The following is a 16,809-nucleotide window of genomic DNA, read 5'->3' as shown; positions in this document are numbered from 1 at the left end:
CAGGTAGCCACTCATCCTTCCATGTATCATCGTTCAGTACCAGCCTCCCTCGTGCCACGTGTGTACACGTGTCCTGGTGTTGCTTACGTGTCTCTTTCTGTTCTCACTGATGATGGTCGTCTTGCCCCACAACACACCACCACTGTGGTGGTGTGTTGCTCCACACTGTGGTGGTGGTGTGTTGCCCCACACTGTGGTGGTGGTGTGTTGCCCCACACTGTGGTGGTGGTGTGTTGCCCCACACTGTGGTGGTGGTGTGTTGCCCCACACTGTGGTGGTGGTGTGTTGCCCCACACTGTGGTGGTGGTGTGTTGCCCCACACTGTGGTGGTGGTGTGTTGCCCCACACTGTGGTGGTGGTGTGTTGCCCCACACTGTGGTGGTGGTGTGTTGCCCCACACTGTGGTGGTGGTGTGTTGCCCCACACTGTGGTGGTGGTGTGTTGCCCCACATTGTGGTGTTGGTGTGTTGCCCCACACTGTGGTGGTGGTCGTGTTGCCCCACACTGTGGTGGTGGTGTGTTGCCCCACACTGTGGTGGTGGTGTGTTGCCCCACACTGTGGTGTTGGTGTGTTGCCCCACACTGTGGTGGTGGTGTGTTGCCCCACACTGTGGTGGTGGTGTGTTGCCCCACACTGTGGTGGTGGTGTGTTGCCCCACACTGTGGTGTTGGTGTGTTGCCCCACACTGTGGTGGTGGTGTGTTGCCCCACACTGTGGTGGTGGTGTGTTGCCCCACACTGTGGTGGTGGTGTGTTGCCCCACACTGTGGTGGTGGTGTGTTGCCCCACACTGTGGTGGTGGTGTGTTGCCCCACACTGTGGTGGTGGTGTGTTGCCCCACACTGTGGTGTTGGTGTGTTGCCCCACACTGTGGTGGTGGTGTGTTGCCCCACACTGTGGTGGTGGTGTGTTGCCCCACACTGTGGTGGTGGTGTGTTGCCCCACACTGTGGTGGTGGTGTGTTGCCCCACACTGTGGTGGTGGTGTGTTGCCCCACACTGTGGTGGTGGTGTGTTGCCCCACACTGTGGTGGTGGTGTGTTGCCCCACACTGTGGTGGTGGTGTGTTGCCCCACACTGTGGTGGTGGTGTGTTGCCCCACACTGTGGTGGTGGTGTGTTGCCCCACACTGTGGTGGTGGTGTGTTGCCCCACACTGTGGTGGTGGTGTGTTGCCCCACACTGTGGTGGTGGTGTGTTGCCCCACACTGTGGTGGTGGTGTGTTGCCCCACACTGTGGTGGTGTAGTGGTGCCCCACACTGTGGTGGTGGTGTGTTGCCCCACACTGTGGTGGTGGTGTGTTGCCCCACACTGTGGTGGTGGTGTGTTGCCCCACACTGTGGTGGTGGTGTGTTGCCCCACACTGTGGTGGTGGTGTGTTGCCCCACACTGTGGTGGTGGTGTGTTGCCCCACACTGTGGTGGTGGTGTGTTGCCCCACACTGTGGTGGTGGTGTGTTGCCCCACACTGTGGTGGTGGTGTGTTGCCCCACACTGTGGTGGTGGTGTGTTGCCCCACACTGTGGTGGTGGTGTGTTGCCCCACACTGTGGTGGTGGTGTGTTGCCCCACACTGTGGTGGTGGTGTGTTGCCCCACACTGTGGTGGTGGTGTGTTGCCCCACACTGTGGTGGTGGTGTGTTGCCCCACACTGTGGTGGTGGTGTGTTGCCCCACACTGTGGTGGTGGTGTGTTGCCCCACACTGTGGTGGTGGTGTGTTGCCCCACACTGTGGTGGTGGTGTGTTGCCCCACACTGTGGTGGTGGTGTGTTGCCCCACACTGTGGTGGTGGTGTGGTGTGGGGCGGCTGTAATGTAGTCTGGCATCGGTAGCTGACCAGCAGCCATGTCTCGTGTTCACACCCTACCATCTCACACCAGCTGAGACTCATGTACTGGCTCACTGTAAGATGATGTGTGCTGTTATGAATGGTATATATTTGTGTGTCTTGTGTATGATAGTTCACACGTATATGTTGTTACCTGTCATGCTGGAGCCTCACCACGGAATGACTTGACGCAGAGCTTGCAAGACATATCAGCAACCCCCCCCCTCCCCCCCACCCTTGCAAGACGCGTATGTCTGCTCCTGTCACGAGCTGTTCCTCCCCCCCCCCGTCATGCTGCTGTTCCTCCCCCCCCGTCATGCTGCTGTTCCTCCCCCCCCGTCATGCTGCTGTTCCTCCCCCCCGTCATGCTGCTGTTCCCCCCCCCCCCGTCATGCTGCTGTTCCTCCCCCCCCGTCATGCTGCTGTTCCTCCCCCCCCGTCATGCTGCTGTTCCCCCCCCCCCGTCATGCTGCTGTTCCTCCCCCCCCCGTCATGCTGCTGTTCCTCCCCCCCCGTCATGCTGCTGTTCCTCCCCCCCCCGTCATGCTGCTGTTCCTCCCCCCCCCCCCGTCATGCTGCTGTTCCTCCCCTCCCCGTCATGCTGCTGTTCCTCCCCCCCCGTCATGCTGCTGTTCCCCCCCCCCCCGTCATGCTGCTGTTCCTCCCCCCCCCGTCATGCTGCTGTTCCTCCCCCCCCCGTCATGCTGCTGTTCCTCCCCCCCGTCATGCTGCTGTTCCTCCCCCCCCCCGTCATGCTGCTGTTCCTCCCCCCCCGTCATGCTGCTGTTCCTCCCCCCCCCGTCATGCTGCTGTTCCTCCCCCCCCGTCATGCTGCTGTTCCTCCCCCCCGTCATGCTGCTGTTCCTCCCCCCCCGTCATGCTGCTGTTCCTCCCCCCCCGTCATGCTGCTGTTCCTCCCCCCCCCGTCATGCTGCTGTTCCTCCCCCCCCGTCATGCTGCTGTTCCTCCCCCCCCGTCATGCTGCTGTTCCTCCCCCCCGTCATGCTGCTGTTCCTCCCCCCCCGTCATGCTGCTGTTCCCCCCTCCCCGTCATGCTGCTGTTCCTCCCCCCCCCCCCGTCATGCTGCTGTTCCTCCCCCCCCGTCATGCTGCTGTTCCTCCCCCCCCGTCATGCTGCTGTTCCTCCCCCCCGTCATGCTGCTGTTCTTCCCTCCCCGTCATGCTGCTGTTCCTCCCCCCCCGTCATGCTGCTGTTCCTCCCCCCCCGTCATGCTGCTGTTCCTCCCCCCCCCCCCGTCATGCTGCTCAGTGGTCCGTGCTATCTGGCCTGATCCTTGCCTTCCACCTGATGTGACCTGACCAGCGATGACAACACTTAACCTTGTATTGTTGTGGTGTCATGTTGGCCATGATGTGTGACCTCTGCTGCTTCTCATAGTCTCGTGTCATCACAACACTGACGTAATATAACTGATTGCTCCTGCTTGTGGGTTGTGACTGTAACGATTGACTGTTGTTAGTTTGTTGTGACTGGGTGCTTCATTGTGCTGTAGGTGTTTGCGTGTTGTAAGCATAATAATTGGGTATTGGTGATGTGTTGCAGGTGTTGTAAGTATAATAACCGGGTATTGGTGGTGTGTTGCAGGTGTTGTAAGTGTAATAACCAGGTATTGGTGGTGTGTTGCAGGTGTTGTAAGTGTAATAACCAGGTATTGGTGGTGTGTTGCAGGTGTTGTAAGTGTAATAACCAGGTATTGGTGGTGTGTTGCAGGTGTTGTAAGTGTAATAACTAGGTATTGGTGGTGTGTTGCAGGTGTTGTAAGTGTAATAACCAGGTATTGGTGGTGTGTTGCAGGTGTTGTAAGTGTAATAACCAGGTATTGGTGGTGTGTTGCAGGTGTTGTAAGTGTAATAACCAGGTATTGGTGGTGTGTTGCAGGTGTTGTAAGTGTAATAACCAGGTATTGGTGGTGTGTTGCAGGTGTTGTAAGTGTAATAACCAGGTATTGGTGGTGTGTTGCAGGTGTTGTAAGTGTAATAACCAGGTATTGGTGGTGTGTTGCAGGTGTTGTAAGTGTAATAACCAGGTATTGGTGGTGTGTTGCAGGTGTTGGGGAGCAGGAACACGGAGAGTGACCTGTACCTGGAGGACTTCGGTTCTGGTGACGGTCCTGAGGTGGTGGACGGTCCTGGCCTCACCCACATTGACCACGAGGGGTCAGGTCACGGAGTTGCGGGCGGTCCATACGGTACGGTGGTGTACGACATGTACGATAACACCTACGACGACACAGAGGACGACGACTACTATGAGGACAACTTTGATCTCGGCTATGATGAAGAAATAGCAGGGGAAGGTTCCGGTGGCGATAAATGTAAGTATTTATATCAGTTTACCTTCAATAGTTTTCTGTGGATCACTGCAGTTTTTGTACGTTTTCTATGGATGTATATCATTTGTGCACGTTTTCTGTGTAGACTTGTTTAATGCCGGGTAATGGCCGTGTGTACAGTGCTACATTGTTTGTTGTAATTATAGGTGTATAGCCAGGCCCTGGTACTTACTGTATGGTATACTTCCTGAATTGAGTTAGTAAGAGACATAAAGTAACATCTTAATATTAACCTGGAAGTTACTGGAGTAGTTAGGTGTTGCTTGTGGAAGTGATTAGATCACCTTTGTATAGTATGTATCTAGAGTGGAATTAGAAGAGTTACATCCGGGTTAGACATGTTGACATGACGTAAACCATACGTCTGTCATGTCAACTGGTGAGACAGAGTTCCAGACCTGCTGACACTTGGGAGACGACCCGCTGGTGTGAGGCTGGCTGACCCCACACTACCAACTGGGTCAGGCGCCCCCCACTCTCCTCCAGCCTTCGTGTATAAGTCAGTCATGAATAACAAAATGATAAAGTTGGATGAATAAGATTACCGTAAAATCTTCCCGAAGTTGTTGAGGATGATTTAGAAGAATGGGAATAACTTATTGTTGTGAGGCGAGTCACAAGTTTTGTGTCAGACTTTCCTGCCAGAGTATATATAGGTTTAGACTGTGTGCACTTTTCAGTTCAGGTCAGGACTGTGCAGGCCTCACCTCAGCCCAGCGCTGTGCACTTCTCAACTTAGACCAAGGCTGGATATTCCTCCATCAGTCGTGGAGTTTGCACTTTTTAGACAAGTCCTGCTTATTATGGTCCCGTTTTCTTCTTTAGTGTATAAGTTCCGTTTTCTTCATTCGAGTCATGGCGAGGGTTCAATAGAATCATGAAATAACTAAAGATTCTTGGAGTGTGGAGTCATCACCATCATTTATTGAGGTTATATTCGCACCAGATGAACCAACCAGGAGACAGGCCTGCCACACAGTCAGCCAGGAACCTTGAGAATTACACCTCACCCGAGACCCGCCTTCATGACAGTGATTTTGATTTCTTTTTAGTTGAATTTTGAATATTCCGGAGCCGCGTCATGTTGCTGACGTGACTGTGGTGTGGATGAGTTCCGTGAGACTTTGTGAAGTGGAGATGCGTCTTCCTGCTTTACTATTCGTGTTTATAGAAAGTGTTGTCCAAGTCTGGCCCAGTTGTGTCCGAGCGTAGGATTGTGTAGGTGTTTATCCTGTACACATATACACCACCTGTGTCAACGTTGACGTGTGGTGTGTCAGTCCTCGTGTGTGTGTGTGTGTGTGTTCCTCACCACCACTGTGTTACTTCATTTGATTATTTTATTTGGGTGGGCTTTGTGTAGAGATATGCACGTCCCACTCCCTAGTTGGGATGTGTGTTTTGTATCATAATGCTGTTGTTGTTTGTTCCATCCCTGCCATCTTGCATGTGTGTGGAATGTTTTGATATAATACATAAGAAATACATATTTGAGTAGCCATCGTAGGTGAGTTTACGCTGGAGATATATTCGTTTTCTCTGATAAGACTGAAAGGTTTTCTTTGATTGGCTGAAGGGTAATTTGTAGTAATTGATGAAGCAAGACATCACTGTCTGTAGATGTCATGGCTTGTCAGGTGGCATCCATGATTATTCGTGTATAATCCTACGTCCACACTCTGTATAGAAACATATACATGTTTATTAGTCATTAGTGGCGGAAGGTAAACAGTTGGGTATCATTACTGGTTGCTGGCCGCCAGAATGTCATATTCTGCACAACGTATGTTAAACTGTAATGTCTGTCATGAAAAATTATTACTCTCTCCGTTAACATTATTGACCACAGCTACGCACCCTTCGTGTGTAATATCTAAACTTTACGTTATTATCAATAATTTTGTTGTGATTTACTGATTATGGGACATGATTTGAATAATGTGGTCCACATTATACCTGATCCATATCCCGCCTCACCATCATTGTTTATCCTAATTTGTAATACATTAATTGATAGATGGTAGTCTGTTATCTATATACCTGCTGGAAGAACTTAGTCATGAACTAGAGGTTAGCTAACTTTCCCAACTTTATAGTTTATAGTTTGGTCGATAATCTAACGGAACATAATGTGTCACCCGTTACTACACCGTGTCAGACAGTTTTCTGTATAACAGTAGAGTTACAAGAGGTGTTCTCTGTAGTTACAAGTGTTTCCACAACTATATAGTATTTTGTTAGCAGTGTCGGTAGACATGCGTGGTGGCCGAGGTTAAAGCTGTTTATATAGAAATACAATACACTGTAATTTACAGAATTATACACCACCCACTCTCTGTAATGTCCAAAATTATATTATACATACAGAGTATAATCTGGATATTGGAACACCTACACTGTAATATTGTATGTTCACTATAATACCTTCTGTTATGTGCTGAATTATGTGCTGTTTGCATTCATCATTCAGTAGAAGTTGTATAACCTGAACGTTCTTTAATGTGTGTGTTTATGTGTCCCTAGTGGGATAGGTTGCATTAGGTACACAGTGCCTCCGCAACACATTCTCATCCCATACCTAGTGTGGTAAAGTGTAGCTTGGACTTAACACACTTATAAAAGTCCTTCTTACATTTTCACTTGAGACAAACATGGTCAGGTAAGACAAGTGTCTCCACTCCCAGCCAACACTACTGTCATGACATGTCATCCCCAGTCATTCCTGTGACACCGCTTTATCATTTCTGTCATTATGTATCTGTTTCTCTCCTCCCACTATCTACAGTACAGCAGTTCAACATCTTCACCAGCCTATCATGTGCCATGAACTTACCATCCTAATACCTTCATATAATGACTGCCTCACATCATCATCATTCATCACTCATCTCTGAATGTGTGATGCACATGTCCTCCTCCTGCCTCGCTAAACCCACCACCTTCCTCACCAGCAATATGTTCTGGACAGTCATTACTCTATAATCCTTACAATCAACTTTACTCTCGTCTCCTTTATACAGTGGAACAAATACAGTCATGGTCCAGTGAGCAGGTACAACCTGAACATCTTCCCTGCTGCCACATCCACTCCACACCTCCCTCACCTTCCCTGCTGCCACATCCACTCCACACCTCCCTCACCTTCCCTGCTGCCACATCCACTCCACACCTCCATCACCTTCCCTGCTGCCACATCCACTCCACACCTCCCTCACCTTCCCTGCTGCCTCATCCACTCCACACCTCCCTCACCTTCCCTGCTGCCACATCCACTCCACACCTCCCTCACCTCCTGAACACCTTCCCTGCTGCCTCATCCACTCCACACCTCCCTCACCTGCTGAACACCTTCCCTGCTGCCACATCCACTGCACACCTCCCTCACCTTCCCTGCTGCCTCATCCACTCCACACCTCCCTCGCCTCCTGAACACTTTCCCTGCTGTATGACTCATGTTTCTTCTTCCTCTCTCATGTCTTTCTTCCGTAGACAGATCTATCTCTCCCAGTTGTACCAATATCTCTCATCGCTGATCACTTCTGTAAACTATTTACAAACGTGTTCATCTCGTGTCACTAATATTCTGCCAGACTTACGAAATATACTTTCCATTGTCGAGTGTATTCTTGTATCACTTTAAGTTGTTGTCCATATGATGGGGTATACACCAGTGCTCACACCTGTTCTGATGGTGTGTGGTGATGCAGCAGCTTGGCCTGTGTGCCGGACACTAAGCAAGACGCGCTTCATTACCATGTATTTACACAGACTTGGTTCCCTCCTTCGTAACGTTATCAGCCGAGGTTTGAGTGACGGTCGCTTACAAACACTTGTATTTACCGTAATGTAACGATGGGATTATTTTAAGCTTCATTGTGTTCATAAATAATATAGACAATGAATGAAGTTTAATTAGCACTGATAAAAATAATTATGCTAACAGTATTGGGCAGTGAGCTCAGGGCTGGATGTGGGAGGTCAAGCGTCAACTGGAGGATGACCTGGCCAGTTTGACCCTCCGTTACAGTGGCCAGTGACGTCATCATGGTTGTATAAGACCCATAAAGTCAGTCGAGATATTATTATAATGGGAAGTTTCTCTTGTTATGAACGGTTCTGTTATTGTCTCCTGAGGTCGTGGGGTCAGATCCAGTCTGTGTGGGGTCAGGTCCTCCACGTAAGGTCACATGGGGTCACAGCCAGGCCGCATGATTCATACAAAAAACAAGATTCATGTGTGGTATTGTGGAGGGTAGTCAGGTGTGGTATTGTGGATGGTAGTCAGGTGTGGTATTGTGGATGGTAGTCAGGTGTGGTATTGTGGATGGTAGTCAGGTGTGGTATTGTGGAGGGTAGTCAGGTGTGGTATTGTGGAGGGTAGTCAGGTGTGGTATTGTAGAGGGTAGTCAGGTGTGGTATGGTGGGGGGTAGTCAGGTGTGGTATTAGAGAAGGTGAGGTAGTGAGCCTGAGCCACTAGTATCAGGGATCAGGTGTGTGTGGCTGGTGCTGTGGTAATACCATCAGTGCTCAGTGCTGCTCACGGGAACACTGCACCTCTGGAAAAACTTCCTGGAAATGGGCCATAGTAGTCCTGGAAATATGAGCCAACTTTAATTTGGTCAAGAAAGAATGTGGACACCAGGACCAACCCCAGCGGACGGCTGGTTCCAGCAGATGGTTCCTGTAGACGATGATTCCAGCAGCAGATGGTTCCTGTAGACATGATTCCAGCAGCAGATGGTTCCTGTAGACGTTGATTCCAGCAGCAGATGGTTTCAGTGGATGGATGGATCCAGCAAAAGATAGTTCCAGCAGAGGTTTCTAGTAGATAGATGTTTCCGATAGAAGATGGTCCTTGTGGGTGGGTAGTTGCAGTAGATTAAGGGTTCCAGCAGAGGATGGTTCCAGCAGAGGATGGTTCCAGCAGAGGATGGTTCCAGCTGAGGATGGTTCCAGCTGAGGATGGTTCCAGCTGAGGATGGTTCCAGCAGAGGTTAAAAGCGCTGGAAAGAGGAAGAAGAGCTAAGTTGTTATTATATGCAAAACTCTGCAGTCATCTGGCCTGGAAGCTGTTTGGTGTATTTAATGTGAAAATATTCTGCTGGTGTGCTGGTCAGTCAGGGTTGTAGAGAGTTATTATTCCAGTGGACTTTCACCTTTGATGGAGCTTTCTGTAAGGCTTGAAGTGTCATTTCATAATTGTGTCGACTCATGACCTTGGAAAGTGACGGTAGGGTTAAGTAGTCTTCCAGGAGGTCACTGGAAACTATCAAGACGAACCCTACCTCCACCTCTGCTGGAAGAATGGCATTACAGCAGTGGTCCAGCCCGTGGTTGTGTTCCTGCACGACGACCTTATGTGCGGTGAACATGAAGATTGGTCTTGGGGCAGGACAGTGTTATGGTGGGTACAGACAGCTGGAAGCAAGTATCAGGACGGCATCAGACACATCTCTTCGGCCACATTCAGTCCACTTAACAAGAACCTGGAATACTGGAACAGGTTAACAATATTAACACTGTTGTTATTTTCCAGAAACCCGGGTTATACAAACGGTCATTAACTTACCCTTAGACAACGTGGCGTCTGGTCCAGTCAATCATGGTGCCTGCCAACATGATGATCATATTGGCACGCCTAACAACACATGACGGACGTACACACACGTTATGAAGTATTGTTGTAAGTGGGTTCACTGTGTTGTGGAACATGGACGACCTTGTTGTAGGGTGTGTTGTGAGTGTGGTCACCAAGTCATGGAAGAGAAAATACAGGAAATAAGAACAGCTGGCAAACATAAGGGAAGGAGGTTGTACAATTTCTTAAATACCAGATCACAACACGTTGTTGTGGATCATGATATTAACACGTGTCCACGTGTCATGGTGAGTTGCTCAGTGTACGTATATTGTTTCTTATTCCCGTAAGTTACATTGATGCCACACGATCGACAGCTTCCACACCTCAGCTGTACATCATCATGCCGGGCCAGGTTGATATGTCATCATACTGCCGGGCCAGCCAACTGGTGGGCCATACATGATAGTGACATGAACCTCAGAGATCAGGTCTTGGTTATGATGACGTCAGTGAGCAAGTCAGTGTTGGTTGTCATCCTTGACACAACCAAGATCACATCACAGTTGGCAAGATGGACGTACGAACAGTTGTGTTGTGGTGACCGACCATTCCTCGCCCACCACAACACAGGCCAGAGTCGCCTCCACGTCAGGCTGGACACTGAACCTCTGCTGGAACTCTTGTGTTGTCTTGATGTCGAAAATGTTGACGTTGAAAATATATATAAAAACATTGTCAACCAAACTAACTCACGTCTGCAATGAAAGCTGCTGCCAGCCACTGACAACACTGAGGCTGAACTGTAACATTCACGTGTAAAGTTTAGTGTACATAATGTTGGCAGTGTACGTAATGTTGGCAGTGTACGTAATGTTGGTAGTGTACGTAATGTTGGCAGTGTACGTAATGTTGGCAGTATTTATGTTGACTTACACGAGTTTTTAATCCTTGTGTTGTGTCACACGTATAACAAACCACGAGTTGTACAAGGGATTCTGTCAACTGTGCTGTTGTTATGACGGTGGGTTGTTATCTCAGTGTGTCCTGACCACCCAGGTGCTCCCATACTACCCCCTGACCACCCAGGTGCTCCCATACTACCCCCTGACCACCCAGGTGCTCCCATACTACCCCCTGACCACCCAGGTGCTCCCATACTACCCCCTGACCACCCAGGTGCTCCCATACTACCCCCTGACCACCCAGGTGCTCCCATACTACCCCCTGACCACCCAGGTGCTCCCATACTACCCCCTGACCACCCAGGTGCTCCCATACTACCCCCTGACCACCCAGGTGCTCCCATACTACCCCCTGACCACCCAGGTGCTCCCATACTACCCCCTGACCACCCAGGTGCTCCCATACTACCCCCTGACCACCCAGGTGCTCCCATACTACCCCCTGACCACCCAGGTGCTCCCATACTACCCCCTGACCACCCAGGTGCTCCCATACTACCCCCTGACCACCCAGGTGCTCCCATACTACCCCCTGACCACCCAGGTGCTCCCATACTACCCCCTGACCACCCAGGTGCTCCCATACTACCCCCTGACCACCCAGGTGCTCCCATACTACCCCCTGACCACCCAGGCTGCTCCCATACTACCCCCTGACCACCCAGGTGCTCCCATACTACCCCCTGACCACCCAGGTGCTCCCATACTACCCCCTGACCACCCAGGTGCTCCCATACTACCCCCTGACCACCCAGGTGCTCCCATACTACCCCCTGACCACCCAGGTGCTCCCATACTACCCCCTGACCACCCAGGTGCTCCCATACTACCCCCTGACCACCCAGGTGCTCCCATACTACCCCCTGACCACCCAGGTGCTCCCATACTACCCCCTGACCACCCAGGTGCTCCCATACTACCCCCTGACCACCCAGGTGCTCCCATACTACCCCCTGACCACCCAGGTGCTCCCATACTACCCCCTGACCACCCAGCTGCTCCCATACTACCCCCTGACCACCCAGGTGCTCCCATACTACCCCCTGACCACCCAGGTGCTCCCATACTACCCCCTGACCACCCAGCTGCTCCCATACTACCCCCTGACCACCCAGGTGCTCCCATACTACCCCCTGACCACCCAGCTGCTCCCATACTACCCCCTGACCACCCAGGGGCTCCCATACTACCCCCTGACCACCCAGGTGCTCCCATACTACCCCCTGACCACCCAGGTGCTCCCATACTACCCCCTGACCACCCAGGTGCTCCCATACTACCCCCTGACCACCCAGGTGCTCCCATACTACCCCCTGACCACCCAGGCTGCTCCCATACTACCCCCTGACCACCCAGGTGCTCCCATACTACCCCCTGACCACCCAGGTGCTCCCATACTACCCCCTGACCACCCAGGTGCTCCCATACTACCCCCTGACCACCCAGGTGCTCCCATACTACCCCCTGACCACCCAGGTGCTCCCATACTACCCTGAGTGTCTGCTCCTGTACCGTGTGAGACGTGGTCTTGCATGGTAAGATCTACTGCTCTCTGTATATCATCCTTCATCTGTTGGATTCTGAAGATGTATTCAAATACACGAAAGCGCTTAAGCAAACTTTCCTGCTTTGATTTTCCCTCGTGGTCTGCAAGTTCACATACACGCATACACACACACACACACACACACACACACACACACACACACACACACACACACACACACATGGAACCATGGAAGCGGAAGTGGATCATAGGGTGGGGGAGGGGGCGAAAATTTTGGGAGCCTTGAAAAATGTGTGGAAGTCGAGAACATTATCCCGGAAAGCAAAAATGGGTATGTTTGAAGGAATAGTGGTGCCAACAATGTTGTATGGTTGCGAGGCGTGGGCTATAGATAGAGTTGTGCGCAGGAGGATGGATGTGCTGGAAATGAGATGTTTGAGGACAATGTGTTGTGTGAGGTGGTTTGATCGAGTAAGTAACGTAAGGGTAAGAGAGATGTGTGGAAATAAAAAGAGCGTGGTTGAGAGAGCAGAAGAGGGTGTTTTGAAGTGGTTTGGGCACATGGAGAGAATGAGTGAGGAAAGATTGACCAAGAGGATATATGTGTCGGAGGTGGAGGGAACGAGGAGAAGAGGGAGACCAAATTGGAGGTGGAAAGATGGAGTGAAAAGGATTTTGTGTGATCGGGGCCTGAACATGCAGGAGGGTGAAAGGAGGGCAAGGAATAGAGTGAATTGGAGCGATGTGGTATACAGGGGTTGACGTGCTGTCAGTGGATTGAATTAGGGCATGTGAAGCGTCCGGGGTAAACCATGGAAAGCTGTGTAGGTATGTATATTTGCGTGTGTGGACGTGTGTATGTACATGTGTATGGGGGGGGTTGGGCCATTTCTTTTCGTCTGTTTCCTTGCGCTACCTCGCAAACGCGGGAGACAGCGACGAGGTATAAAAAAAAAAAAAAAAAAATATATATATATATATATATATATATATATATATATATATATATATATATATATATATATATATATAGAGAGAGAGAGAGAGAGAGAGAGAGAGAGAGAGAGAGAGGCGTTACCACTCCGCCTGCAGAAAGTTACACCACAATTGAGGTCATTTTTGTTGATGTTGTAGAATGGTCAGGTGAGGACACATGAGTGCAGCAGTGTCAAAAAAACTCGCTTCAGGGACGTCCAACCCTTCCCTGCTACTGAGTGAGGCGCAATGTTGTATCCATCTGAGTGGAGGATGAACAGTTGGGTCGTCTGTGAGCTGACTGTCCTGCCTAGGATTCGAACCTGGCCTTACATGATCGATAGCCAGTAGAGCTGACTACAGCTCTGTGTCAGCCTCTTGCTGGTGGCACGTACATTGCCCTGGACGATGGTGTCAGGATGGTGTTGGCAGGACGTGGGGGTGGTAGTGGCAGGGCGTGGGTTGTGGTGTTGATAAGCCTTGATTCGTGTCGTTGGCAGGGCGTGGATGGGTCATGGGTTCGCCCCCCCCCCCACCCTATCATGAAGCAGGGGTCAGTGTTGGGGGGGGGGGGGGCTAGTGTCCAAGAGATAATATAGGGTGAGTGAGTGAGTGAGTGAGTGAGTGAGTGAGTGAGTGAGTATGGGGCGTGCTGGTGGCGGGCGTGGAGCCTGCGTGGTGGTGGCTGGTGGCTGGTATTGATCGTTGCTGTGGTGGTGGTGGTGGTAGTGTGGGCCAGTGTGCGGCTGCTGCTGCTGCTGCTGCTCCTCCAGTCGTGTGTTACGACGTAGGCAACCACCACCACCACCACCACCACACCACCACCACCACCACCACCACCACCACCACCACCACCAGAGGCACTCCAACCAGTAGCAGCTGGGCCACCAGGCCGTCCACACCACGGTCAGCCGCACCACAACACCACTCTCGCCCTCCACCAGGTGTGTGTGTGTGTGGGTGTGTGTGTGTGTCTCGCCCTACACCTGACCTGGGTACGGTAGCCTCCACACCTGTCCTAGGTAGGTCTCCCTCCACACCTGACCTAAAGTAGGTCACCCTCACCTGTCCTGGGTACAGCAACCTCCACACTTGACCTGGTTAAGTCACCCTCCACACCTCACCTAGGAAAGTCACCCTCCACACCTGACCTAGGAAGGTCACCCTCCACACCTGACCTAGGAAGGTCACCCTCCACACCTGACCTAGGAAGGTCACCCTCCACACCTGACCTAGGAAGGTCACCCTCCACACCTGACCTAGGAAGGTCACCCTCCACACCTGACCTAGGAAGGTCACCCTCCACACCTGACCTAGTTAGGTCAGCCTCCACACCTGACCTAGGAAGGTCACCCTCCACACCTGACCTAGTTAGGTCAGCCTCCACACCTGCCCCTCAAGGTAAGTCATACTCCCTACTATCCCTCATACCTGGCGCCTAGACAAGCTCAGCCGATCAGTCAGGTGTGTGAACCTGACCTCCTCACGACACACTGCGGGACGTGAAGGACCTCAGTGGGTAGAGGACGACCTCAAGGGTGCGTGGAGGTTGTGAACGACCTGAAGGGTGTATGGAGGCTGTGGACGACCCTCAGTGGGTCGTGAACGACCTCAGGGATGTATGGAGGCTGTGGGTGACCTCAGGGGTGTACGGAGGTTGTGGACGACCCCCAGTGGGAAGTGAACGACGTCAGGGATGTACGGAGGTTGTGGACGACATCAGGGGTACGCAGAGGTAATGGACGACTCCCGGTGGGTATATGTAGATGATGGACGACCCCTAGTGGGAAGTGAATGACTCCCAGTGGGTAGTGGATGACCCCAGTGGGTAGTGAACGACTTCCAGTGGGTAATGGATGACCCCAGTGGACAGTGAACGACTGCCAGTGGGTGCTTGTAGCAATGAACGATTCCCAGTGGTTACAAATGGTATTAAACGACCCTCAGTGGGTAGTGAACGACTATCATTGGGTACATGGGGTAGTGAGAGACGACTCTTAATGGGTGTATGTGGGTAGTGGACAACTCTCAGTGGGTGTATGTGGGTAGTGGAAGACCCTCAGTATGTAATGGACGACTCCCAGTGGGTTTATGTAAGTGGTAGACCCCCAGGGGGTACATGTGGTTAGTGGACGATTCCCAGTGGGTAGTGAACATCTTCCAGTAGGTAGGTAGATGTGAGTACTGGATGCCCCTCAGTGGGTACACGTAGGTCATGACGACTTCCAGTTGGTCGTTGTGAGTACTGGACGACTCTTAGTGGTTCTGTATATGTAGTGGACGACTCCAGTGGGCATGCAGGTACTGGACGACTCCCAGTGGGTACGTGCGGATAGTGGGCGACTCACAGTGGCTAGACGTAGTTAGTGGACGATACAAGGGGTGTGTACCTAGGGAGAAGGTGCCCCAGGATCAGTGTACAATGATGCTGAGGGTGTTAGTATACTATACATGGGAGATGAGGGTGTCAGTATACTATACATGGGAGATGAGGGTGTTAGTATACTATACATGGGAGATGAGGGTGTCAGTATACTATACATGGGAGATGAGGGTGTCAGTATGCTATACATGGGAGATGAGGGTGTTAGTATACTATACATGGGAGACGAGGGTGTCAGTATACTATACATGGGAGATGAGGGTGTTAGTATACTATACATGGGAGATGAGGGTGTTAGTATACTATACATGGGAGATGAGGGTGTCAGTATACTATACATGGGAGATGAGGGTGTCAGTATACTATACATGGAAGATGAGGGTGTTAGTATACTATACATGGGAGATGAGGGTGTCAGTATACTATACATGGGAGATGAGGGTGTCAGTATACTATACATGGGAGATGAGGGTGTTAGTATACTATACATGGGAGATGAGGGTGTCAGTATGCTATACATGAGAGATGAGGGTGTCAGTATACTATACATGAGAGATGAGGGTGTCAGTATACTATACATGAGAGATGAGGGTGTCAGTATACTATACATGGGAGATGAGGGTGTCAGTATACTATACATGAGAGATGAGGGTGTCAGTATACTATACATGGGAGATGAGGGTGTCAGTATCTATACATGGATAGTGAAGATATCAGTACAGTATACATAAATAGTGAGGAAGGTAGCAGTATACTTGGATGGATGGAACACATACACACACACACACACACACACACGTAGGAAAGTTACTCTGAGAAAGATATCTGTTCAGTAGAATATAGGAGTAGACGTAGATAATTGTGAGGGTTGTGTTGTAGATAGTTGTGAGGGTTGTGTTATAGATAGTTGTGAGGGTTGTGTTGTAGATAGTTGTGAGGGTTGTGTTATAGATAGTTGTGAGGGTTGTGTTGTAGATAGTTGTGAGGGTTGTGTTGTAGATAGTTGTGAGGGTTGTGTTGTAGATAGTTGTGAGGGTTGTGTTGTAGATAGTTGTGAGGGTTGTGTTGTAGATAGTTGTGAGGGTTGTGTTGTAGATAGTTGTGAGGGTTGTGTTGTAGATAGTTGTGAGGGTCGTGTTGTAGATAGTTGTGAGGGTTGTGTTGTAGATAGTTGTGAGGGTCGTGTTGTAGATAGTTGTGAGGGTTGTGTTGTAGATAGT

General features: G+C 50.8%; 1 protein-coding gene across 2 annotated transcripts in view; it reads left to right on the top strand.

Annotated features, from left to right (window-relative positions):
• The window catches only part of LOC139751976 (uncharacterized), a 196,863-nt gene that overhangs the window by 148,366 nt on the left and 31,688 nt on the right, over window positions 1–16,809 (top strand). For both annotated transcript variants that reach the window (XM_071667720.1, XM_071667719.1), the window contains exon 2: window positions 3,895–4,162. In XM_071667720.1, the coding sequence (XP_071523821.1) occupies window positions 3,895–4,162 (268 nt within the window). The remainder of the gene's footprint in view (window positions 1–3,894; window positions 4,163–16,809) is intronic.

This window comes from Panulirus ornatus, chromosome 12 (assembly GCF_036320965.1).
Source record: "Panulirus ornatus isolate Po-2019 chromosome 12, ASM3632096v1, whole genome shotgun sequence".
Lineage (NCBI taxonomy): Eukaryota > Metazoa > Arthropoda > Malacostraca > Decapoda > Palinuridae > Panulirus > Panulirus ornatus.
The sequence above is the reverse complement of the archived record's forward strand: the minus strand, read 5'-3'. Positions and strand labels throughout refer to the sequence as shown.